Here is a 27540-nt window from a genome sequence, read left to right as displayed (position 1 = left end):
AGAAAAAAGTTATGTGAAGGAATGTCAAATAGAAATGAGCCAGGACTTTCTGGTTTTAATAATTCTTAGCCTCTCTTGATGACAAATGATGCTAAAATTAAGAAATGGCTTCCAGGAAAAAATCGAATCCAGGACACTGTCAGGAAAACATGAGATAAATATGGAGCTAAAATTATGCCCGTGAAATCTTTTGTTACGACCTCAGAAGTACGTAAAGTAGTGCCTCAGAGACCTATTCAGTCGGACAATGGACTTTCTAAAATGTCTAAGGGTGTTGTCCCTCAGCCGTCTCAGCAGAAGCCTAAGGTTAAAAAGACCTTATGTCAAGTCACAGAGATCTGTGGGTGTGGCTTTTGTCTATGGAATGAACTCCAGTAAAATTCATCAGAGACCCACAAAGTTGTTAAGAGAATCATATTGACCAAACATCACCAGCTTGAATCAAAAGCAACCACAGCCACACAAAATGAAAAAAGGCCTTTGGAACGTCAAATTTCTTCAAGCAGGAAGTAGGCTGAGAAAACTTTTCAACTTCAAAAATGGGCAGCTTTTCAATTTCAAAAATGGACAAGTATGACTTGGGAAGAAGTGACAATCTGGAGGGCAGAGGCAAAAAAAAGAATTAACTCCAGGCCTTTAATCCTAATCAAAGAACTGCCAACTGTATCCTATTACGGGCCAATGAATGTGTATGTTGGGGGGCTGGGGGGTGGGTCACATAAGTTTTCTCTTTAATTGACATGGCTTCAGATTGGGAACTATACTCAGAAGAGCTATACTCAAGGAATCACGTTTGAGGCACTTCATCTAACACCTGGACCTGATTTAGACGATGAAATTCTGGACTTTGAGCTGATGCTATAAATGGGGTGAGACTTCTGGGAGCTTTGGAAAGGGGTGAGTGCATTTTGCACATGGAAGCAATGTGAACCATTGGGGACCAGAGGTTGGACTGTAGTCACCAGCTTCTAAGATGGCCTCCAATGAGCTGCATCTCCTGGTTTTCATGCCCTTGTCATCACCTCTCACATTGAATTACTGCTGCCCATGTGACCAATAGAATACCATGGAAGTAATCGGTGTATGATTTTTGAAGCTGGGTTATAAAACGTTGTGGCCTCTGCCTTACTCTCTGAGATTACCTGCTTTGGGGGGAAGCCAGTCACCATGTCATGAGGACACTCAGGCAACTTGTGGAGAAACTCCCATGGAGAGGAACTGGGACCCCCTGCCAACAGCGAACACCAGCTTGCCAACCATGTAAGTGAGCTGCCCTGGAACCGAACCCTCAGTTCTAGTCAGGCTTCAGATGACAATAGCCTCAGATGACATCTTCATGAGAGGCCCCAAGACCGACTGCCCAGCTAAGCTAATCCCAAATTCCTGACTCATAGAAATGATAAGATAATAAATGTTTATTGTCACTTCAAGCCAATAAGGTTTTGGATAATTTGTTCTGTAGCACTAAATCCCTAATGTATAAGCTTTATTAAAATCTAATGTAAGAAGCATGCTGAATGAATATGCTACAATAAATTTTGTTTCAAGAAATAAATTGATGCATCTTATTTTGTTTTGCTACTACTTAATATTAAAATTATTTGCAAGCAGCATATTTCATTGTACTTAATTCTATACATATAGAACTTAAAAATAGAAATTTTATTCAACATCATTTTTAAAAGAAAATCTGAATGTAAGTTCTAGATATTAAGTTGTACTAATTTTTAAATAATGTGAGTGTTCACATAGGTATTCACTAAGTCGGTGAAGAAATTAAATCAATAAATAGGGAGCTGTAGTAGATATTTTTCACTTGATTCACACACACAAAAAGACAAGCAAATAAGTTGGTCTAAACTGAGGCTTTTAAAAAATAAACATATATTTTATTGAATGTCTACTATAGGCTTAATATTTCTAAATGTTGTAATAAATGCAAAATAAGACATCGTTTCTTCCTTAACGGAGTCTTTTTTTTCTCAGTAGAAAGCAAAAAGATAGCAACTACTAAGACTTTAATAAAAGTTAAGGTAGACTTCTGTGCTATTGGGTTAAGTACTTTCAAAATTTGGAATTCTAGAAGCAGAGTTGGTTAAGTGTTCATGAGAATGGTTTGGATAGTTAGATAAATGTCACTTTATTGTTGCTGGACTTTGGAGTCTGCTGAGGGCGGAGATGAGAGTATGCAGTCACCAGCTGCTTCTCTGCTCCCAGGGTTGAGGGATTGTGTGAATGGATAAGGAGGCCTTGCCTTTCAGTAAACAGTCCTTGATGTTCCCTTAGAATCATCGCTTTGATGGCTCACAGCCTGTGCACCAGCGGGGGTAACCCCTTTTAAGAAGTCAGTATAGTTCACCCATGGGAGGAGCACATTATGCCTCTGTGAAAAATTAGCTTGCTTCTGCCCCTCTCCTGTTGTCCGGGGCTACCCAGGTGTCTCCTGGGAAGAAGAGGGGTACAAAGACAGATGGATTTTGGTCTCTCAATAATGCAAGTGAACCAAAACTCAATCTGGAACCCATTCTTAAACTCCAACCCCACTACTATAACATGAATTGCTGCTACCTAGATTCATGGTCTTTGTATTTCACAACCTTTCATTTTCTTGTAAATACTTATCATGGGCCGATGATTGATTCATACGCTTCTTCACCATTGAAAACATTCACCATGTGATGTTATGGGACTTTCTAGGTAAGTAAATGGATGGTGATGCTAAGAATCAGATGGTGATTTGCAGCACAGATTCTAGACTCAGACTGCTTGTATAGAAAACCCATTTCTATTCCTTGCAAGCGATGTGATTTTGGAAAGTTAGTATACTGTCTGTGCTTTAGTTTCCTCAGGGAGTGGTTGTTCCTCGTGAGAATTAAATAGTAATAAGTGTAAAGCGTTTAGAATAATGACTACCACATATTATGCATTCACCAAATAAAATGGCTGTTTGTGTTTGTTGATGTTGTTGTTGATAGAAAAACATACTGCCGTGTATTAATGCTTAGTTTATTCCAAGGGCACTAGTGAACTCCAACGCGCTAAATTCAAATGATTGATTCTCATTTCTTATCCGATTTGACCTATACATAGCTTTTGATACAACTGGCTACTTCTTTCTTGCAACATTCTCTTTACTTGGCTTCCAGAACCCTATATTCTCCTGGTGTTTTCTTCTTCATTGGCTATTCCATCTCTGCTTCTTTGTTGGTTGTTCCTGATCTCTCTGACCTTTCAGAGTTGGTGTGGTCCAGGGCTCAGTCCTTGGATCTCTTCTTCTCTCTATCTGTACTTTCATCCTTGGTGATCTTGGGTAGTCTTATAGCTTCCAAATCTGTCAACTCCCAGATTTAGATTTCCAATCCAGATGTCTTTTTGAACTTCAGACATCCAGCAGCCTACTTGAAAAATCCACTTTCATAAATCATATACATTGAAAACTTAAAGTATCAAAACTGAACTCCTACTCTTCCTCAAAATCTGCTTTTCTTACATTTTTCCATATTTCAATAAACAGAATTCTATCTTTATATTTTTTAATTTTTTTAATTTTTGCGGTACGCGGGCCTCTCACTGTTGTGGCTTCTCCCGTTGCGGAGCACAGGCTCCGGACGCGCAGGTTCAGTGGCCGTGGCTCACGGGCCCAGCCGCTCCGCGGCATGTGGGATCTTCCCGGACCGGGGCACGAACCCGTGTCCCCTGCATCGGCAGGCGGACTCTCAACCACTGTGCCACCAGGGAAGCCCCATCTTTCCTATTTTTGATGCTCAAAACTTCAGAATCATCCTTTTCTCCTTTCTTCTACTCACACCTCACATTTATCTAACAGCAAATCCTATTGATTCGACCTTCAGAATATGTCCCCAATCCAATCGCTTTGCGTTACCACCTCAGTCCAAGCCATGTCTTTTCTGGTCTTGATAACTGCACTGGCTTCTGACTTGTCTCCATATTTCTGCGGGTGCTCTCCTATTGTATGTTTTCAACCTAGAAGCTATAAAAATAGACTGCTCAAAACCCTACAATAACTTCCCTTTCATTCAGAGTAAAAGTCAAATCCTTACAGTGCTCTGCAAGGCCATAGGCAATTTGCACACCAGCCACCTTGCCCCCAATCTCACCTAATTGTAACACATAGCACACTCTTGCCCCAGAGCGACTACAGTTTGTCTCCTCTGCCCAGAATACTCCAACCCTAGATTCCATGGGGGGCAGCCCTTCACTAAGACGCCTCCTTCTCAGTGAGACTTTCCCTAATTACCACAGTTAAAATTGCAGCCCCCCACTGCTGTTCTGGCATCCCTATTCCCCCTTCTTGCCTAATTTTGTTCCATAGCATTTACCACAGTTTAACATACTATATTTTACTTGTTTGTCTTTTTCCTCCACCAGTATGTAAGGCACGTGGCAGGCGGGTGGTTGGTATATTGTGTCCACTGCTGTACTCTCAGCATCTATAACAGTGGCTGACATATGCTTGATTCATTGGTAATTTGCTAAAAAGAGTTCAAGAGATCATAGAACTGCCTGATTTTGTTGAAAATATAGGAAATTAGAATTCCATTTTGATTGTAATGCTCAGGTTGCTTAAATGGCCTAAAACAATTCCAGGGGTATTTTATTTCACCTTGGCTTATTTAGTTTCAGTTATTTACCATAGTCTATCAAATGCCTTTTAGCATAACTGTCTTGCATAATTTACCAGTCTCAAGAGAGTTCTCGTTAGATTGGTAAATGCTAAAAAGATTACCGAATTTTCCTGGAATCAGTTTGTCTCTCACAGCAGGATTATTCTGTCATTAGCCTGGGGATAATTGCTATCACTCTCAACCACTTGGTTTCCATTATAAAACGTGCAGGGCAAAGGTCATGTCTTACCAACATTGAAAATGTACTCTGTGGTTTTAGGTCAATTGAAATATTATTTCCATGCTGAAAAATAATGACTGAAAAATGTGTCATAAGATGTGAAATGGGTCAAGCCTGCCCCAGGCATCTCTCAGGCGTTTGAGTCATTTACAGAGACGGCTGAGTCCCTGATCATAGAATGTTCTGGTGAATGTCATTTTCATTTCACAGAAACTCCAGGGTAGGAAGAAAAAAAGGAAGTTGTTTGCCTTCTTTCAGGACTATTAGATGTCTTGTACCCATCATTTAAGTAAAGGTCACAATCCATCGGGGGAAAAAAGATTGAAAACTTTTATGAATTGGGTCAACGTGGCAGTCATAATTGCTGACTGAACTTAAGGTATATTTTGAATTCCTTTGAAAGTGTGCAGAAGTTGTTCAATATCAGTAGATTCTATCCAATGTTATGGTGAAAAAAAAAGATTATATAATTCTAAATTTTTTTTAATTTTTTAAAATTTTTTTAAATTCTAAATTTTTTAAAATTCTAAATTTTGTCAAAGACACATGTTATCAGTGGAATAAAGATGTAGTTAGAGAATTTTAACATCTGGTCCTTGAAGCACTTTGACAGGATTGAAGAATTATTATTATTATTTGTGAATTATAGCCAAAGGAGGATAGTAGGCAACATGAAGGTACCATGAAGACAGGAGTTATTTCCAAACTCCTCTCATATCATTTATAAGATTTGCAGTCCCATCTCACAAGTAATACTAATAAGGAAATATTGCTTATCTAACTAACACTTAGTGGTAACAGTCACACCTGATTCTTTTTTTTTTTCCCTTGAAGTAATGCATTCATAATGTGCTATTTTACTACAGAGGATAAAATGTATTCAATTTGGAAATGATATATAGATTGCACAAATGGAAGGTAGTTTTCTCACAAGAAAGAACCCATTACATATAGTAATATCTAAAGACCTAAATAAGAGCAACATCTGTAGATATCATTTCAGGTTGACAATGTAACACAAAAGTTTCCCCTTTTCACTTCTTTGTGAAGTTTCACTGGGCATGTGTCCAGTTATATTATTGTTTTTCTGTGGGTAATGAGTGAAAAGTTGCTTTGTAAGTAATGAAAAACTGATAATTTCCATGTTACTTCTTAACTTTATGTTTCTAATTTCAGATCTCCTTCCCCTTCCAGAGGAAGTTAGTGATGCCATAGCTTTAAAATGCCTGTTTTAGCTGCAAAACTCAAATGTTCACTTTCTGTTAGAAAGTCTAAAGCAGGTGGTATACACTTTCTCAACATTTGGAATTCTTTAAAGGCAGGTAAATTTGAAGTTCAGGTGTGGGTAGGTTAAGCTGAAGTCATAATCCTGGTAACATTTTCCCAAATAAAAAGAAAACCTTTCTTTTGAAATGCAATTGTTTGTGTAGTTGTAGTTCTCAACTGCATCCCTGCCATAATCATTACAGCCTCATTTTCATTAACTTGGCATAAATCCCCAAAATAATGTTTGTTTTGATTCTGATTTGGATTTTCAATAGAAAGTAAAAGATGTGAAATGAAGAGGTAGCAGCTAAATCAGGAGTTTAAGCCACTGTGCTACTGATCTCAGAAGGAATCTGGTCTGGAAGGAGGAGACCTGAACTTAAAGTGGAAGGGGCTCTTGCTGTTAAACTTATAGGGGTTATCTTTTGACTTAGAAGCCCCTACTTTTTTCCATTTGTCCCAACTGGGCAAACATTATTTAAAAAGTGATCAAATCAAGCCTGAGAATGAGAGGCCTGTGTTTCAGGTTTTTCTATGGTGGTTCTTAATGCTCTTCTGCATGTCTCCCACTGGGCTGTGTACCTGAGCCAAGTATCTGTTCCTCTTTACTAAGTGAGCTTCTAAGAAAGGGCATGGCATAGTGCCATAAGGAGGTGCTTAGCACAGACATGGAATGATAACAACAGGATTATATGCACAGTGAAAATGCTCTGCTTGACCATGTCTTAGTTTGCTCTTGTGTGTCCATGTCTAGAGGACTAGGGACCTTAGTCAGAACCTGTCAGATATGGACCAGGCTCTTCAGGTCAGCATCCCTGGGTGGAAATGGACGTTTGATAATATTTGCTAGAATGAATAGCAGTGAGACAACTGCAATAAGTGGATTCCAAAGCCTTATCACGTCAATTTCATCTCAAAAACATTTGTCTTTTTAATGAGTATTTTTCCACTGCCATTAAACATCCCCATGTGATGTTAATTGTATTGTATATTAATAGCATAGCCAATAAATTCATGTGACATGATGAAATGTTGCATATATGCTTTGATGGAGCCTAAAAAAAGAAAACAGATCTTTTGTGTCCTTTTCTGTTGTCATTTGTCAGTAAAACGATAAGGAATTTTCTCTCCAATTTATTTTATCTTCAAAACTCACCTCTGGTAATATTCCCCTAATAAACACATTATTTAGTGGAGTAAAGACATTATAAATCCTGTAAGGCCTTTATCAAAGGACTATTTATAATTATTTGCCAAAGGCAAGAAAGTAAAAGATCTGAAATTTAGCCATCCGCTCCTGAAAGGCACAACTACAAATCTCTGGTCCAGAATGGGGCATCTGCAGTTTCACCTCCATGTTAATAAAACCAATGAGATCCTTTGTGCCTCTAGAACTTGGCCAACTCTTAGTCGTGTTTCCCAATGAACTGCCCTCAAAGTGGCTTTAAAGAAGTGACACATACTGAATAAAGCCCCAGGAAAATGGGAGAGGGGTCTGTTTGCAGGGTTAGGTCACTGAGCAGCTTCTTGGCAATTTTGACTTTGGCAACGATTCATCCTCAGAAAGGACACCCGCAGACCCTCAGACTTTCTGTGAATGCCTCTGGAGACTCTGTTTCAGGCATTTCCAGGCTCTGGATTATGGTCATTGTCTGACTCTGTATCTATTGCCCGACTGTGACTAGGAGCATGGTGATGTATCGTCTGTCTCTCACAAGCTCAGGGAATAGTTGAAGGTAAGGATCTTGTGCTGAAGCAACATGAGAACTTTGTGCTTTGTCCATGTGACAGCTCATAAATTCCATATTCCTCAAGAGGAACAGCCAGTAGAATTGTGAAAGGTATATTAAGTTTAAATTTCAAAAGGAGACCCTCAGGTACCCTTCTTTTAATAGGGGGTCTGGAATAGACTGTAGAGGTCCCGTGTTTCATTCATCATATAATTCCATCGTTTTTAGTTTAATCATTTGATAGCACCTGATTATATAAAAGGTGGTTCCGAAATTAAATGGTGAGAATATAGCATAAATTGCAGTGTACAGCAGCAGTAGAAAGAGTTACCTAGGTCTACTGGGAGCATCATAAGCCACCAACGAAATCATTTTGAATAAATCAGTTGAACATAAGGAAAAGAAATAAAGTATCAACTTTACGGCATATTTGCATGTTCCTAAATTAATTTTTATCTCTATATAGTAACATACCATTTATCTCTAGTTTGCTTGCCAATCTACTACCTAGATTCTAGCCCAGTGGGGGAAAAAAGACAACTTAGAGCAGCCAAAAGTCCATGGACAGAAAACTCAGGCAATTAGTGGTAACAAGAAAAAGTACCTGGCACACAGTAAAAATTCCATGAAAGGTAATGACCATCTTTTTATTATTATTATCATTATTGATTGCTTATAGTTCTGTTTCAGATTCATGATCTCATTTACTATTTACCATAACTCGATGGCGTTGGTTTGGTTAGCACGCCCATTAAACTGTTAAAGACAGCTGAGGCACAGGGGGATCTTGTAGCTATTCAAACTCTCATAGCCATTGAATAGTGGAGCTGGGATTTGTCCAAAGTAGACTGGCTCCAGATATATTTTAATCATCTTATTTTATTGCCTCCTTAGGTACTCACTGATTGCATAAATATATTATAGTTGCAGTCATAACAAACTTGGCTATCTGGCTTTATAGCTTGCAGAAAATAAGTGTGTCTGGGTCAGAAATGGGAGGTAAGACAGGCTTCCTGACTCTATCAAAAGATAACACTTAAAAACTTAGCAACTAATAACAAATATTATACTATAGAATTTTATTAAAGTTACCTTAAAGGTAACAGCACACTAACTCTTTATTTAAAATGATGGTCTGGGGTTATCTTCTGAGTGTTCTACTATATTCAATAAATTATGCTTTAAATGGTTTGAAAGAAAGTAATCCAATCTAGAAATATTGATCCCCAAATTATTTTTTAAAAAGGTGAGAGAAATATACTTAGTAATTAGGAGGGAGAAGCTTTGATAATCATTTCTTGATGGTGCTAGATAACTGGGGTCTTACTGTTAAACAAGTAGTCATACTTTTCAGTATGTTTCAAAGATCCAGGATTTAGAAAGTATCCAGCTTAGCTAACTTTCCCTAAAACTTAAACTAATGGTTGAAGAGCCTTTTGCCTGTCAGTAGATTCTTGATCCACTGATATGTTGGATATCAAATCTCATTTGTTATGTCACCGAAGAAAGGTCTTCTCTTTGAACAAGTTGTCTGGCAATAGTCTAAACTGCCATATTTAAGAATACAGATAGTAACATAATTCTACTCCCTACATATAAATATTTTCTAGACAAACATGACAAGACCTGCAACTGTAATGTTAGCAGCCTGAAACTGAAAACTACAGTAATTCTTATTGCTTTTTTTTACATCTGTTTTCCAATTAGCAAGTAACACTCTAGAAATTAATAATCATGTTTATTGAAACTATTTCAAATCTTGTTTCTTACATTAAACATAGATTTGAGCCTTATTTCAGCTTCATACATAGGCTGGAACACAATTTAGAAATTTTAAGTTAACTTTGTGCAAGCTGAATAACTCACTTGTGTCAAGGTCGTCTTGTGGCCCATGTTGGTGACTTGATTCTCCAGAATTTAACAAGAAAAGCCTGTAGGAATCTTGTTTCTGAAACAATTATCAACATAGCAGTGGATGTGTTGACACCAGAATGTCAATGTATCAGCTTTTTAAAAGACAAAACTCCACAGACCGACTATCTATCTATCTATCCATCACCTATTTTCTATTACTTTTTAAAAAACGATTTATTTATTTATTTTATTTATTTTTGGCTGCATCGGGTCTTAGTTGCAGCACCGGGATCTTCATTGAGGCATGCGGGATCTTTCATTGCGGCACGCTGGCTTCTCTCTAGTTGTGGCCTGTGGGTTTTCTCTTCTCTAGTTGTGACGTGCAGGCTCCAGGGCGCGTGGGCTCTGTAGTTTGCAGCACGTGGGCTCCCTAGTTGAGGCGCGCAAGCTCTCTAGTTGTGGCGCACAAGCTCTCTAGTTGTGGCGCGCAGGCTTAGTGGCCCCAAGTCAGGTGGGATCTTAGTTCCCTGACCAGGGATCGAACCCGCATCCCCTGCATTGTAAGGTGGATTCTTTACCACTGGACCACCAGGGAAGTCCTGATTTTCTACTACTTTTCTTAAGTGAAATCTTTATGCAAATAGCACTGTAATATAATTTCATTATTACTGAAATTTCCTTTGTAGTTCAGTAAAAATAGAGTAACCACTGCTAAAAATACATTTCCTCAATTTGTAATTGTTTACCTCATATTTTATATATTGTATATATTCACTGAGGTTTATGTTCCATCTATTTTTCTTACACCTGGCCAAATACCACAAGTTCTACAGAAATGATGAAACTCTGGGACTCCTTCAGCTTCCCGCTTGGAAGGAGAGACCACCCTTCTCTGCAGTCCCACCCTCTGAATTCCCTGATTTCCTTCTAGCTCACTTCACTGGACACCTGCTCACAGGTGCTGAGATACAGTACAGATTTCTAAGTTCAGTTCATCAATTTCCTGTTCTGAAGGGGAAGCAGTAAGGTTTTCTGTCCTCTATCTGCTGTTCCGTTACGTCGGCAAACTTACAAGAGGGCAAATCAGACTGAGAATCCAATCAGATACTGTCTGTTCTCTGAACATGAAAAATGAACATCCAACATCCAGATCATTAAACCTGGTAGAGAGAAGCAAGTCAAGGTGATGCTCTCATCACAAGTATAGCCTGTTCTATTGTCAAAAGACCTTGCAAAACCAGGTTAATCCTCCAAGGCCTTGTGAATTTGGTTAGTTGCTAACTCCTGAGAGAAAATTTAATAACGTGGGTGAGCAGAAGGAGGTCATAAAAAGAGAATTGAATATAGGGTGTAGCCAAGATGTCAACTCCATCCCTGGAAAATCTGTGAGGAAAAGAAAGTCAAATATGAAAAAAATATTCTCTGGCTGTTAAGTGGTATAAAGAATAGCCATAATAGGTCTGAATGCCCTCCCCAATCTCCTTCATTTCACTCTTTCTATTATTTATTAATTATAAAAAAAGAAGAAAATAATTTAGTGCTATTCAAATAGATATATACAAATGTCAACATAGAACAATGCTGGATTTTGCATCCAAATGGCAATGACTTGATAACAAATAGGTAGTATTTGCTGAGACTTCATTCATTTGATAAATGCACCATCACTGTTACTGAACAACTTGACATGGTGGAAAAAAATTTTTTAACATCTTTATTGGAGTATAATTGCTTTACAATGGTGTGTTAGTTTCCGGTGTAAGACAGAGTGAATCAGCTATACATATACATATATCCCCATATCTCCTCCCTCTTGCATCTCCCTCCCACCCTCCCTATCCCACCCCTCTAGGTGGTCGCAAAGCACCGAGCTGATCTCCCTGTGCTATGCGGCTGCTTCCCACTAGCTATCTACCTTACGTTTGGTAGTATGTATAAGTGACATGGCAAAATTTTTGCTTAATTTTCTTCCTTTCCACTTAATATTTTCTCTACTAAGAAAAGGACATACAGGCTTCCCCCATTTTAAGAATGGATGGTATTCTCAAAGACCATTTGAGAATAATTGTTTGGAACTTGGGATATATTTCTCTGTGATACTTGTATTCTTTGTAATAGATGTCTGTCACATACGTATCAAATTAATACTAATAGCTCATCAAAACTTACATATGATCATTAGCCTTGGTATTAAGAGCTGTATAGACTTATATCTATTAATCTTATTTTAAAATACTGATGCCCGGTCCAAAATCCTAAGGTTTTATTAAGGTCTGTTTTTAACTCAACCTAGTTAATTCTGATATGAATCCTGGGTGAGAGGGCACCTCTGGTGTATTAGAGTCTATGGTGAAATGCATTAACGGTTCTATTTTGAACATCAAACATCATATGTTTCCCAGCTCCTGGGTCAGGGGTCTCCTGCTTACCAGTTGCTGAGAGCAAGACCCCCTTAAATGAAAACCTCTGTAGTATTTCCTGAAATAAGTGCTTCAGGAGTCACGGATCGGAGGACAGGATTGGAGCACAAAAGAGGCAAAAGAGAAGCTGCGGGTACCAGGGCTTTCTGTCAAGTGTGTATTTCTTAGGACACTTGGAATCCCAGAATGATCAAGCTGCCGGTGAGCTTCATAGGCCTGTCTAGTGCAAACCCTTCATTTTACAGAAAGGGGAATCTGTTGCTCAGGCAGATCCTGGGCCAAATCCTGATCACGTCTTTTCCTATATTCCCAGAGGCCTGGGAGAGTGGCCTATAGTCTCATTTTCTTCTTGCCACACACTGCATTTTACTCCCTTTTCTTCCTTTGGCTCACTGTGACCATGACCACATCCCAAAGCCTCTTGTCTCTGAAGTTCGTGTAGAATCCTTCAGAAATAAAGGGGAGCCATGAAAATCGGGGTACATAGCAAAGGTCCTGAGTCCAGAAGTAAAAGCTGACCCCCTAGTATTCATTTAAGTCTTTCCTAATCCTTCTGTTCCTAGTTCAGTCTTCTGACTGATCCCTTGATAAAGATCATAACTAATTATGAGGTTTAATTAAGCTTAAAATTTCTCTTATTTCTTTCAATATTTTAACCCTCATATAAAAAAATGACCTATAAGAAAAGGCAAAGAGCTCTTAGTTTGGGGGTAGAAAAGAGATTTTTATATTTGAGGAGAAAACTTGGGCTGTCTTTACCCATCCCTTCTTTAGAAATGTAGTCTATGGCAAACATTGTCCTCATGGAAATTGAATGAGAGTTCTGCTGTAATGGATATTGACCATGGAGTGGCATGAGGCAACAAAATGAGGATGAGGGATTCTTCCCACAGGCAGAGTTGTTGCAACAGTGAAGGTAGAAAGAGTTATTTTTACCTACCTTCTTTCCCCTTAAACTTCAACTTCCTGGCCTTTGGAAGTTGTGCTGTGCCAGTCTGGACCACCCTCGTCCACAATCATAAGCAAAAGGCTCAGCATGAAAAATTTGAACATGGACTTGATATCTGATAATATATTAATGGGTTATTTCTAATGTTTTCTTAGATGTGATAATATTGTGGCTATGTTTAAAAGGGAATCCTTACCGTTTAGCAATATGTGCTGATATATTTACAGCATACTCTTGTAATATATTTACAATATTCTTGGAATATTTTCTATGTAAAAATAATTGAAATGAAATGTAGGATTTGTCTTTCATTTATGATATTAAAAATTAATTGTACAAACAAACAAACTCAGGATGACACTCTGAGGTTTGGGAAAGGGAGAAGGAGGAAATTAAATTGCACTGAGATGAGAGAAAATTTTCTCAGACCACTAGCCCCTGATGGCTATCCATTTATATGAAGGAAATATCTCTTCTGGCATAAATAAAGTCGGGGACTGCATGCTTTTTTTGGTTGAATACATACGTGCAAGTATCTGTATTCTCTGAAGCAAAAATAATAATCACTGAATAACTTAATAACTTTCTATTTTGGGCCAGTGACTCTGTTAAGGTAAGTAAAAAACACCAAAAGGGAAAAAAATTTTAATTCCTTTTTGCCAATTTTTTTCATGGCAATATATCTTTACTTAGGCCATAATTTCAGAAAAAGAAAAGTTCATTTCAAACTACTATATGGAATCTATTTAAAAACTGAATAAATAAAAATGCATGTTGGTCAATACATTTCAAGCTAACATTGGGAGCTTATCCTCACTCATCTTTTACAAATGCTGCTCTGATGTTCAGATTTTTAAAAAATTATCTTTTGAGCATCAGTGTATTTTCATTTTGAGTCCTTTTAACTATCTGGAGTACACACACCCACAGGCCACATCATAGACAAGAAGACATCAGTGCTTAGCTACAGGAGTCACATTCTTGACATAAATGTGTAATAAAATAACATATTATTCAAATATTTTATAACTTGAATGTTTGCCTTTGTTTTTCAAATATCAGAATATTGTAAAAACTGTGAAGATAGAATCAGATAGTAAAAAATATTACAGACCACAAGTCAAAATGTCAGTCCCTCATGCCTTAGTCTTTGTGACTTTGGCTAAGTCACTTACCATCTCTGGACTTAGTTTGTTCTTTTTTTTTTTTTTTTGCGGTACATGGGCCTCTCACTGCTGTGGCCTCTCCCGTTGCGGAGCAGAGGCTCCGGACGCACAGGCTCAGCGGCCATGGCTCATGGGCCCAGCCGCTCCGCGGCATGTGGGATCTTCCCGGACCAGGGCACGAACCTATGTCCCCTGCATCGGCAGGCGGACTCTCAACCGCTGCGCCACCAGGGAAGCCCAGTTTGTTCATTTTTAAAAATGTGAAGGTTGGATTAGATGAGCTCCCAAGGGTGTTGATCCAGATTTTGAACCATGTAAATATCTTAATACTTTGAGATAAAGCATCTTTAAAGTTGTCTGATTCTCTACTATCTTGTTTAAAGGAAATTGAATTTCTGGGAATAAGTGTAAATATGCTACAATGTGAAACATGCCCAAGGTTTCTAGTTCTAATTCTAGTGTTTCATTACTGAAATCAATCACTTATCAGCAACTGGTCTACCCAGTTGCAAAACAGAAGTAAAAATATTTCTTATCCCATCTTCACAGAGAATCGGGGAGGATCAATTAAATGAAATAAATTTTAGAGTCCTTGGAAGAAAAGAAAGGTACTTCCTAAATGCAAAGTATTTGCATCACTATTATTCTTATTATGCATCAGATATGAGCAATGCAATTTTCCTGTGTATTCCTGTTGGCTTTATCTTCTCAAGGGAATGTATTTGAAAAATAAGTAGAACTATTTCATGGCTAAAGTACTTAAAAAAAAAAGACTGTGTTTCTGAAAACCACAGTTTTGGAAATACAGAAAGCAAACTAATGCTATCTCAAATTCCCTGAAGAAGAGATTACATTTTCTGGAGAAAACTGACATAATGAAATACTTTATATTTTTATTTCTTTTTTATATAAGCTTTATTATAAGCTTTTATAAGCTTTTTATTTCTTCAAGTTTTTACCACTACCGTTAAAAGACTAGTGACTATACCTGTATGCTTTATGGTCAAATAAATTAGAAATTGTCCCTTTTTGTTTAGAATTTTAGAAATAGGGTTTCTTATGTTTACAGGTTTTGTTTTGTTTTGAAAAACGCTTATAGTAATAGAGACTTTTGTAAAGTGTTATTTGAAAAACATTATTTCAACAGGAAATAACTCCCTATACAAATCTTGAACAATAAAATGGTTCACAGTTTTCCAATGAAGTCAGAAGATTCTGCTTTTAAAGTTTAGTTTAACAATGAGACTTTTTAATAAAGCAATTAAATTAATAAGAGATGACTGGTGACTTGATTATAGATTTAATAAAGACTATCCATTTTTATTTTACTGACTAAGCTTATTTAATCCCAAACATTTTAGAATCAGGGGAATAGGACATGTAGTAACTATTTTCACATACACAAAGTTAATGTAGCACAATGAGGTGATAGTCCCAGTAGTTTAAGCCCAAATCACATCTGTGTTAAATATGCAAATAAGTATTATTGGTCCAGTTTTCAATTCTGCTTTCTCTATATATAGTTACTTGTCTGGCTGAATTTGTATTTACTCTTCAAGACCTACAAATTACTTAATGCACCAAGTTTTATTAAATCAAGAACTGTTATTACATAAAATCCTGTGTACCAAGTTAAGTGTTTATTCAGTAGATGGCTAGCATTAGAGCTTGCATGCATCATAGACCAGGTATACATATTTTGTGCTTAAGGCCGACTGTCAAAAAGTTCTCACCTCCTTTAACTATTTCTGTAAATATTTATTTATAGATATCAATGTTCTTTGATCACATAAAAAGTGGAAGGATTTCTAGGAGTTTATCTGAACATTTAAGTAAGCTAGGGCTCTGATTTTATCTATACAACTCATACTTATTTACTTAAGTATATGTTGATACCTTTACAAAGGCCTACATGTTGAATTCAGGACTTGGAAATACAAAGTCACTGACAGAGCCGGGACCACGAGTCCTGAGCTTCTGTTTGTATTCTAGGATGCGCTCTTGCATTATTTTTAAGTCCAGAGTAGACATTGTCTGATTGAATCGCATCTTACCTATTAAAAGTTACAGAATAAAAATCTTAGTCATAGATGAGAGTTCATGTGTGTTTACTGAAACATTTTATAGATTTCCCCAAGAACTGATAAAACTAAATTCAACGGGAAATAAAAATATACCCAAGAGCAGATGAGCACAGGCCAAGCAGTGGTGACTGATCTGCATGTAGGTTAAAAGATGCTAAGACTTTGTTTGATTTTCCTTGGAGACGCTTAGAGTAGACTTCTGAAACTGATTTGGATTATAGATTTTGCTAAAGTCAATAGGGCACATTAGCCTTTTGTTTCATTGGCTTTTAATTACTGGCTTTTGTATCCCATCTGGAATGTCCATTTGGATTCTTGGACCTTACTTTAACATTGCACATACTATTGTTTGCTTTGTAGAATAATGCTGAGCCATTTCTGCTATTGTAATATCAAGGTGAAGATAAAATTTTACGTTTCAGACATTTTTGTACTGGGTCATATTTGGTTTTCAGTATTAAGGAGAGATGTTTGCTTCTTAATAATAGTGGTCAGTCGTAAGGAATAGAACCCAATTGTGTTATTTTGAAATGATGACAGAATTGATTCATGGATATCTGGCAACAACAAAAAAAGAAACAATTATGGTGAATAATAAAGGACATCTGAGTCTTACTCTTTGGTTTTGTGGAAGCTGGTGATATTGGAAGAGATGGAAAAATAAAAACTAATGGTTATTATCTATTTCTGAAAGGAAGTGAATATAATACTGGATAGATATGTAGTTTTAGATAAAGAGAGGTTAAGATTATTCCAGTATTATTTTTCTGTTTCTAGACTTTGCCTGTATGTCTTGGTCTGTTTCTAGACTTTGCATCTATGTCTTGGTCTCATCATCATTACACCTGCAACTTTACATTTTCATTGCTTTTAGAACCTCCTTTGGTGTATAAGCAGAAATGAAAAGAGAAGGTGAAAATGTAGGCAACTTTGTTTCTTTCTAGTAGTTCTTGAAAGTTCCATATTTCACTATTTAAAGAGTACCCTGTACAAATTAGTGACTGTGGATTCTAATCACCAAAGCCCCAGGTGAATCTTATGGTCAGGTATGTTTGAGAAATGATATATTATCTCTCTACTTCACCCAACACACTTATTCTCTTGTTATATAGTTATTTGCATGTTGTTAACCTATTTTGAGAGTTTATAAGCTCCTTGAAGTTATACAGACAGAGTATGTCAGTATCTGCACTTTTCTGGAAAGAGAATCCACAGCTTTCACCCTATACCAAAAAAAAAAAAAGAATACAGTTGACCCTTGAACAACATAGGTTTGAACTGTGCAGATCCACTCATCTGCAGATTTTTTTCAGTAGTAAATACTACATGATCCAGTTGGTTGAATGGGCAGATATGGAACTATGGATACAGAAAAATTGTGGATATGGAGGACCCACTATAAATTATACATGAATTTTTGACCGTAGGAGGGTCAGCGCCCCAACCCTTGCATTGTTCAAGGGTCAACTGTAAATAATAGTATTCTCTTAAAAAATCTGTATCTCAAACTAAGGTAGGAACATTAGAAAATACATTTCATACCACTTGCTAGATTTTAAGCAACCAAACATCAGGAATTGAATGCCTTACTGATATATATTTCCCTTAGCACTTGGGAACTGTCCCTCTCATAAACACTTTTGCACAGATGGATTTTAGAGTTGCATAAATCTGGGCCTAATTCTTTGGACCTGGTACCCCACAGTAGTAAGTAAGCTAGGTACTTGTGTTCCATGGTTACCTCCTTCAGGCAAGAGAAGTTTTATAGGACAAGCGCCATTTACTTAACCAATTTATTTTGTCTCCTTCCCCGCTCAAAATTATCAACTCTAAAGAATGTAGAACATAACGGATAGATTCAAATTATTTTCAAATAATTCCTGCGTAAAAAGAAAGAATGAAAACGTCCCTCCAAGTTACGAGCTAGAGGGGTGAGATACCTCCAGAAGCTAAATCATCTATAGTTTGGCTTTTTTACAAAGGTCTCTTCGGGTGGTGATTTCCATGTTAAAAAACAAAGCTATTTATTCAAAAAGGAAAAGTGTACAGAGTCTCTGTGATGAAGCGACTCCCTAAAGAGTAATCTCAATGAGGAAAACAAAAGACATGACGTTCTAAGCAACAACATTGCCTTGGTTGGGGCTTCCCTGGTGGCGCAGTGGTTGAGAGTCCGCCTGCCGATGCAGGGGACACAGGTTCGTGCCCCGGTCCGGGAAGATCCCACATGCCACGGAGCAGCTGGGCCCGTGAGCCAGGCATCTCACCAACCACTCCATAAAAATCCCCCAACTAGGAAGTATTTTAAAAATTCACCTAGAAATAATAGCAAAGTAATTAGCAAAATTTTGCATTCTGCATCTGTCTTTTTTATCAATGTTGCTTTTTTTTTTTTTTTTTTTAAAGCTGTGTTAGCCATTACAGAGCTATTGTTCATTCCTATGGGTCTAGGACAACAGGGGCAGGAGTCAAGGCCAAGTTATGAGTCCCCAATACTTTTGCCATGAATGCATCACACTCCAGACTCATTGGACAGCTACTGATTTCCTTGGATCATTTTAATCCAACCCAAAATTCTTCTATGGCTCTGGAACCTCCTGAGGCTTTCAGAGGGGTTAGAACTATGGTTCTCAACCCTTAACTGTACATCAGAATCACCCAAGCAGCTGTAAAAGTGTATAGATATGTGATACTGCTTCCAGAGATTGCTGATCAACTTGATCTATGGTGGGACGCAGATTAAGTGGTTTCTAAAAGATGCTCAGGAAGTTCTGATGTGCAACAAATGGCTGAAGATGACTTGTTTAGACATTTCCAGACTAATTTTACAGAACCCAAATATAAGGATTTGGGGGGGAGGTGCGTCTTCAAGAGCTATAAGTAATAACACCATACTTTAAATATATAAAATGGTGTCAGAGTAGTCTGAAAGAGTTTACCCTCTTCAATCTGAGATTTCTAAATCCAGCAAGCACATAAGATATTATTTTAAAACAATCTCATTAAGAATTTGACGGCCGGAAATTCTTGAACACCTACATATTATCATGGTGGAGCGGGGGTGGGGGGGTGGGGGGGGTCTGATCCCAGCAGGTGTCCTTTTTAAACACCTGTTGGAGTGAACTCTGTCACTGGCCCTTTAAATGGGATGGAGTTTTAATTTTCCAAAAGCTGTAAGCCAGTTGGAATGCTAGAAATGCACATTTGTTGCTTATGTTCCATTCTAGTAAACCATCTCCTGAAGTGCTATGTTGATCTCTTGATTGTGTAGTTAATGAGAGAAATCTATAGATACCATTCAGAATGCCTAGCAGTCTTGTTTATAGAGGTTAACTAGAGAGAGCTGATTTCCCATCATCAGCTAATAACGAGAAACACTGTTTACCATCTTGTGAGTCTTTCAAGAATTGATGGGTTAAAAACCAGAATTGTCATTGTAAATTGGAGAGTGTTGAAAGCTCACCTAGATAACTGTTTTACATTTTTCCCAAGTGGAGAGTCTGAATTTGTGTTTGATTATAATGAAATAGCTAAAATGTTACACAGCTTAAGGCCAAACATGCCTGTGAATGATTCTATCCAAAAGCTGACATAAACACACTGTGTCACTATTTCAAGCATGTTCATCATGTCTATCTATAGCATACTACTGAATCAGGTACCGCCTGGCTGAAGGTCATGGGTTACACATAGCTCTTCAAATACTTTATTTCTGAGACAGCTGAATTACTCCCTGACCTGACTTTAGTGAGTGGGAGGGTCATCATCTGTATGCCTTACTGCCCTTTCTAAAAATAGCAGGGGCTTTAATAAGGAGATATTTTAAGCAGCTCATATTCACTTGTCTCATCAGGGGAAGCTTATTTTGGCCACTTGCATGTGTCCAATTTGCATGTGCCTAGAGTTAAACTTTTGGAGGCTAGTCTGTGCTCCTTCACCCCACTCATCTAAGAAACTGGCAAGCATAAAGACACTGGAATTACTAGCTGAGAGTCAGTGGGTAAACACAAATGAAGGGAAGACACTTTTTAGGAATGTGAATATGCTTCCGAAATCATCCATTTCAGACATTTTCACATCAGTCCTCAGCTTTTCGGATCTGTTTTCATAAAACCTGGCCGTGATTTCACTCCAGAGACCTCAGTGATCTTGCCGCTTTTAATAAACATTAATAGGAGCCACTGCCAGCCTGTGGATAAGGGAAACTAATGAGAAACTGCCATCCAAAATCAACAGCAAACACAAAACCAAGCAAAACCAAAAAATCCAAAACAAAACCAAAAAAGAACCATCTGTGCTCACAAGAAGACGCATAGAAAAACACCGAGATGTAACTTTGATTGGATAACTGGATTTATCAGTCACATGACTGACATGCAGTGGGTACTTTGTATTTTTCTACTCTGAAATACAAGTGCAAATCTATGTTATTCTGCACAACTGGGACCAAAAAATTATGAGTGTGAGAAAACGCAGACTCTAAAAGCAAGATGGAGTTTAAGCAGGTAAACCCTGTTTCACAGTCATGTCATTCCGGTACAGTTGTACGTGGTACTCGTGTTTCCACCTCTAAGAAATTTCCATTTTTTCGCATCAAAAACTCCAGATATGAAGCTGAAGCCGCTTTCTTCGCCAACCTGAAGCTGTCTGATTTCAACATCATTGACACCCTTGGAGTTGGAGGTTTCGGACGAGTCGAACTGGTAGGTGATTGCTCTTTAAATGCTTTTGAGAATCCTGTCTTCCTTCTTAATTTTTTCTCCCAGATTAAGATTTCTCTTTTCTTCTCTCTCTAATCATTATTGTTCCTAAATTGGTACCAAATACTCTCATTTCAGCACAACAGAGTTTGCAACAAAGTGAAATATGTTATGTAATCAGTAAATGAAAAATAAAATAAACACCAACTTACTTTTTAGAAAACCTCTGCCTATTAAATGAAAGGTAAACACATTTACTTAATGAGGAGTCATAAAGCACTTAATACCCGCTGATTTTCTGTGATCTTTATTTACTTCCTTAGTTCTGAGCAGTGCTCACTAACTTAATTATGCACTCTAGCTATAATCACAATAACTAAAATGTAAATTTAAATATATATAAAGGGAGATGAGGTATATTTACATGTATTATATATCTATGTATATAACATATAATTATTCTCACGACTGCTTCAAAAATTAAGTAAATGGTGTTGTAGTTATTCTGTAGTTATAAGCACCTATTTAGATTATAGTACATATCTATACACACATATATATAACTGTATTAGAAAATGTATGAATATTTTATATGATTTATTTCACACACATGTTTATTTGTGTGTATACACACACAGCTAAGTGAAGATGAAGAAGACATTTTGGCACAAGTTCATACATTAAACACATGGCATCAATATGGTGTAAACCAAATGAAAGCATGTTCTATTGTGCCTTTGTTTAAAATATAAATTTAAAAACTGACATATTACAACAAAAATTAGAAAAAAATGTACTCTTGTGACTGAGTTGCTGCATTCCAGATTGTGTGGATAAAAACCATATTTGAGACTGTAGATTAATGTCCACCTCTCCTGAACATGGAGGAGTCCCTGATATCAGACACCAGTACAGTACGTTAGGAACTCCCTGAGACTGTGTACAGTTCAGTAAATAGTTACTGTTGCCATCAGGCAGTGGGAGAAATCCCCTTCCATAAAAGTAGATTGACCTAGCACTATTTTTGTATTTGTCCATTTGTGCTGTAGTTGGGATTTCTGACTTTGATGGGCAGAATGATGTTATTTACTTAAATATTAGACAAGAAAGGTTTAGAGCCGTAAAGTGTTTCACTGAATTTGTGTGATGCTTCCCTTAACACTGGCTGGAGATACTATAGTAATGCTGCTGCTGACTTGATTCCTGACATCATAGTGTGCCTCTGGGGATCTAAGTATTGAATGTTTTCAATTACAGGAGTAAAAATCAAGTAAGGGCTTAGAAAAACCTCTTTTCTGAATCCTGCCAATTAATGCAGTCTTAGATTTATTTTTCAAGAACATTAATTTTGTGATGAAATATAACTTCACATAGTTAATGAAGATTTAATGACTGTTATACATGAACAGCTTTGCACGGGGAGTGTTGGGACATTAGAAACAGCACAGAGTGTAGCGCTCCTAGCCATGAAGGATTTATTGTCTGCTGTGTTTATTTACATAGTTGTATGTGTCTAAACCCCTCTCTCTATGAAGCAGTATAAAGGACAGAATTCCCTAGAGATTAATTTTATGGCCGTTACAGTTTCTTAAAATTATTTTTTAAGGACTGTGGACAATAAAATTGCTGTTTTAGTTGACAAAAAAAATCAACATTATAACTTTGTGGTCTCCTAAAGAGGTCTGATAACTTCAAATTGGGAACCTTTAAGTTACCAATGAGATATTTTATGAAATATAGGAATTTACTTAGGATTTTTGAAATACTGGAAATCACTTAAAGACACTGAAACCACTTCAAGATGCATAATCAAATGCCAAGCTGATAGTGGAAAACTTCTAGAAAATTCCCTCAAAAATGTGAGGAGGCACAAACCACCACAAAATTAAGGAAGGCTCAAAGTGGGCATATTAAAGGTAACGCAGTTTAAAAAGACAAAATATGTAAGTGTTTGTAGGCATGTGTGTGCTTGAGTACATACATATTTATATATAATCTTCATCCCAGGAGTGATAATCAAAGGCAGTTCAGCAATTTTCTTCTCATGGACGTGATATTTTACACGTCTACACAAATGTTTTTAGACTAATGGAAATCGTAACCTCAAGGATTAACTTAGGTTGGAGCTGTAGCCTGGTTTGAAAAACTTTAGATGTATTCCTGAATGATAAACCCATAATGGGTTATAAAGTATAACTAGTACATCATGGGTAGAGGTGCATGTCTTTAACCTCTGAAGTGACATCATCTTGTGTGATCTTGCACTTCCCAAACACACTAGGAGATTATCCTAATACCCAAATTTTCTTCACTGTTCGAGGTGGACTACCCATTTAAGTGATCACTATTATTACCCCAGAATCCATTGCTCCCAGTTCTTGCCACTTACTAACTGTAATGTTGATCAGGTAAATGACATTATAAAAATTACCACGGTTACACTTTAATTTTATAATTCTATTTTTTAAAATTTTCCCAGGTGTTGATTATAAGATGATAAACTACTGAATTGGGTATGAAGAATTAAGAAATTTGAATCTGTGAACCCCATTTCCTGTTAGAACTAAGTTAGAAGTGCAGTTTTATTATCATTTGATATACAGATCATGTTCATGTTATTTGCTTAATGTAATACCATTCAAACACTTCTCAGCATTTCTTAATTTTTATCATTTATGTCAATTTACATGAATTTAGATGCAGGGGTATTTTTCAGGCAGAAGAACTGCTAAAATAATTTTTTGCCAACTTTTAGAGATGAGAACATAATAGAAACTTAAATATTTGTTCAATGATGAGACCAGAAGCTTGAAGTGAAGGTCTCATAGGAATGGGAGTTCTGTTCTTAAGTTATTCAGTCTATTTCATAAATACTTATAGCATAAGTGATTTCAACTAGTTTAATATCAGACATGTCTTGTTCACACCCATTACCTTCGGGAAGTCATTTATACTGCTTTCCTTTCTGTGATCTGGTATATACCGTATTTTCTGCACGTATTTTTATTTTCGAAGAACCACTTTCTAACTTATTCAGTGCTACCTGTTTACAGAATATTTTCCAGAAGACCACACTCCGTTTATAATAGCACCTTCAGCTAAAGAACTCAGCTTTTTTAAAATATATGATTTACTCATTAAAGCTATAAGACATCTAGGTAATTCTCTTAATTTACAAGACGTGACTGTAAAATAAGGAGATGGATTTTACAAATCACAAGTGAAAATTAGTCCCATTGCTTTATGGTCACATTCCGAATTTACTGTCCTTTGCCCTTGTCAGAGAGGTGCTTGCTTTTCAGAGTAGATTGGTACAAGTCAAACTTTTTAATCTAGCAATGCTATGTAGCGGTTGCTTTAAATAATAAATATGTAATCTATTTATTCAGCAATTCAATGCCTCTTATACCAGAGCACCATACTTGGATAAAATATAGGAAGAATGATATGGAAAACATAATCTCTGTCTTCTTGGATTATATTCTTTCTACACAATTTATTATGTATTTATGTAGTGAGCTCTCTGCTGGGATATACACAGTTTAACAGAAAATAGCCACTGCCTCTAGGGACTCACAGTCCACTAGGAGGGACAGTCATGCAAACTAATAAGTAAACCCATAATCAGAGTATGAGAAGCATGTGCTCAGTGCGTGGAGGGGCAAGATTTCTTAGAGGAGGCAGCATTTCTAAGACAGAGGGATCGACATCAAGGCGTTGCCATAAATAACCTCAAGCATTATGGTCTGCTCTCGTAAAATGAAACTACTGCAGGATAGTTTGTTAATAAACTGATATTAATAATGTTTATTAATAAATTAGTATGACTTTCTTACTAAAATCATCGAGCTTTTCATTTGAACCCAGCTTTACAATCTTCAAATGGCTCTCATATCCAGTATATAATTTTGCCTTTAGAGCTATCATAGGAGGCATAAGCCACATTTCACAGGAGCTAAGTCATGAATAATGTGTATAAGTGACCTAAGATCACACGGTCACTGAAAGAGCTGTTGTTTTTGCCCAGAACTACTGATTTTTAAACTAGACTTTTTCTTTTTTTTATCATTCTGACTACTAAAAATATTTAGATTCTTATTACCACCACTAACAGCCACCATTATCGAATCAGACAAGTGTCACTTTATTATAATAGGTACACGTTTGTTTTTTTAAAAAAGTCTTCTAGAATTCAAGAACCTGTCTTAGACATAAATACGGAATAGATGCCATGATTATCTGCTATTCACCTCTTCTTCTGTCGAACCTTCAGAGACTCTTTTTTCTGTCTTCTCTTTTGCGGCTCCTAGTTGAGTGTTAAAATATCTGTGGAGGAAAAAATAAAGATCAGACAGTATCACGTGGTAGCTAAAAGCTAGAGCTCTGGAATCAGACTGTCTGGATTGAGGTCTTACCAGCTGTGTGTGATTAGTCATTTACTTAAACCCCTTGAGCCTCAGTTTCCTCATCTCTAAAAGGAGGATAATAATAGGCTGTGTGCCTCAGGCATTGCAAAGATTAAATGAGTTAAAGTCCCAAAATAGTGCCTCACTATGTATCATAGGTCTGTAAGTGTTGGCAGTGTTGTTATTATTATTAAAATATTCTAATGATAACTATCATTTTCAGCTCTACCCATAGAAAAGGAAGGGAATGAAATATTTTACTCTTTTTTCTCCCATTGTTAGGCCAAGTGCTGAGAATACAAGCATTTCTCCAATACATGAGTGAGGCTAAGGTGTTCAAATGACCTTCAGTGATAGCTTCTATTAAATTCCCCCAAACCACTAAAGCTCCTTACTTTCTGATCTGTCATGAGTAGAGATGGGAAACAATTTTCAGTCTTCCTCACACTAAACCTTTGTGTACCTGAAGTAGTCTGCTCTTATTCATCCATTTCTCTTCTAAATCGTAAAGCCCCACCTCTTAACCTCTCAACAGGAAATCGTTTTTGGTGCAAACTGCTAAATCATATCCAGTTTCTCCACAATCTTCTTAAACCATGGCACCCTGATTGGGCATAATAAGGGTCTGGCTCTTGCCAAATGGAGGACAAAGGTCTTTTCTCCTGTGCCACAATCCCATGATCGGATTGCCCAGGAGGGGGCAATGTGGTAGCAAGTTGTAAGAATTCTGCCACACTCACAATCACATTTGTGTAACAGGGTCTGTGTGCTGTACATATGGGCATCCATACCACTCTCATGGCATTTTTGCCAGCTGCTTGGTCACTGTGTGTCACATGCAAGTGACGTGGAAGGCTATGTAAAGCAACTAAAAAAAATAGGGACTAAGAGATGATTAAGCAAGAAATTAGGTGATAAACCTATTGCTCAGTCACAGAGTTTTGTTTCGTCATTATGTAAGGGGAAAGCCTAAGCCAAAGGGAAACCCCACATGAGACGAAAACCCTTCAAGAGCTTCTTACTGCCAAGCCACATGACAGTGAAATAGAATAGCTGTGGGATCGCTGGACAGCACTGCCCTTTGTGCCCACTGTGATTTATGCTGCAGGGGATGCCTGGGAAACCCTCCCATCCTAAGGCCTTGTGTCCTCTGTAGCCAAGGTGAATAAGCACTCTGCTGGTTGAAAACTCAAAATTGCCTCATTTTAACATAGCCTTTTCTCTAGAAATACCCTACTTGGATTATTATTAAATATGTCATCCTCATTTATATTTATTCTTCAAAAGAATGAAAGCTGACACAAATTAGTAATTGTGATAGTATTGATTTCTGAGAAAATAAGTTATTCAGATAGTTAATAAAAATCCAATTTGATAAATGCTAATTGAACATAATAGGTGCAGTCACAACACAGGCATTCCTCAGAGATATTGCAGGTTCAATTCCAGACCACTGCAATAAAGCAAGTATCACAGTAAAGCAAGTAACAGGAATTTTTTGGTTTCCCAATGCATATGACAGTAATGTATACACTATACTATAGTCTATAAAGCATGTAAGAGCATTAAGTATAAAAAAACAATGTACATACCTTAATCAAAAAATATTTTATTAAAAAATACTTTGCTATAAAATGCTATCATCTGAGTCTTCAGTGAGTAGTAACATCAAAGATCACTGATCACAGATTATTATAGCAAATATAATAATCATGAAAAAGTTTGAAATACTGTGAGAATTACTAAAATGTGACACAGAGACACGATGTGAGCAAATGCTGTTGGAAAAATGATATCGACAGACTTCCTCGACACAGGGTTGCCACAAACCTTCAATGTGTTAAAAATGCAGTATCTGCAAAGTGTGATAAAAAAATGAAGCGCAATAAAATGAAGTATGCCTGTATATTGCAACTTCTAAAACATCTAACCACAAGATAGTTTCTAAGCAGAAATCACAGGTGATAAAATTTATCTCTGCTTTGACATTTACAAATAAGGTAAAATATGCATGAATTCATCTTGTTACTGTAGAATATATTCTCTTTAGTACATTGATAGCTGGAATACAGTTTAGACTAAATGAACGACAACAAATCGAA

At 37.0% G+C, this 27540-nt stretch overlaps 1 protein-coding gene across 2 annotated transcripts in view; it reads left to right on the top strand.

The window, feature by feature from the left end:
- Window positions 1–27540, top strand: part of PRKG1 (protein kinase cGMP-dependent 1) — a 1179082-nt gene that overhangs the window by 1113589 nt on the left and 37953 nt on the right. For both annotated transcript variants that reach the window (XM_029244879.1, XM_029244880.1), the window contains exon 10: window positions 20939–21035. In XM_029244879.1, coding sequence (XP_029100712.1) covers window positions 20939–21035 — 97 coding nt within the window. The remainder of the gene's footprint in view (window positions 1–20938; window positions 21036–27540) is intronic.

Source organism: Monodon monoceros, unplaced genomic scaffold (genome assembly GCF_005190385.1).
Source record: "Monodon monoceros isolate NGI ecotype Baffin Bay Population unplaced genomic scaffold, NGI_Narwhal_1 Super_Scaffold_4, whole genome shotgun sequence".
Taxonomy (NCBI): Eukaryota; Metazoa; Chordata; class Mammalia; order Artiodactyla; family Monodontidae; genus Monodon; species Monodon monoceros.
Note: the sequence above shows the minus strand (reverse complement) of the source record. Positions and strands in the feature narration are given on the sequence as shown.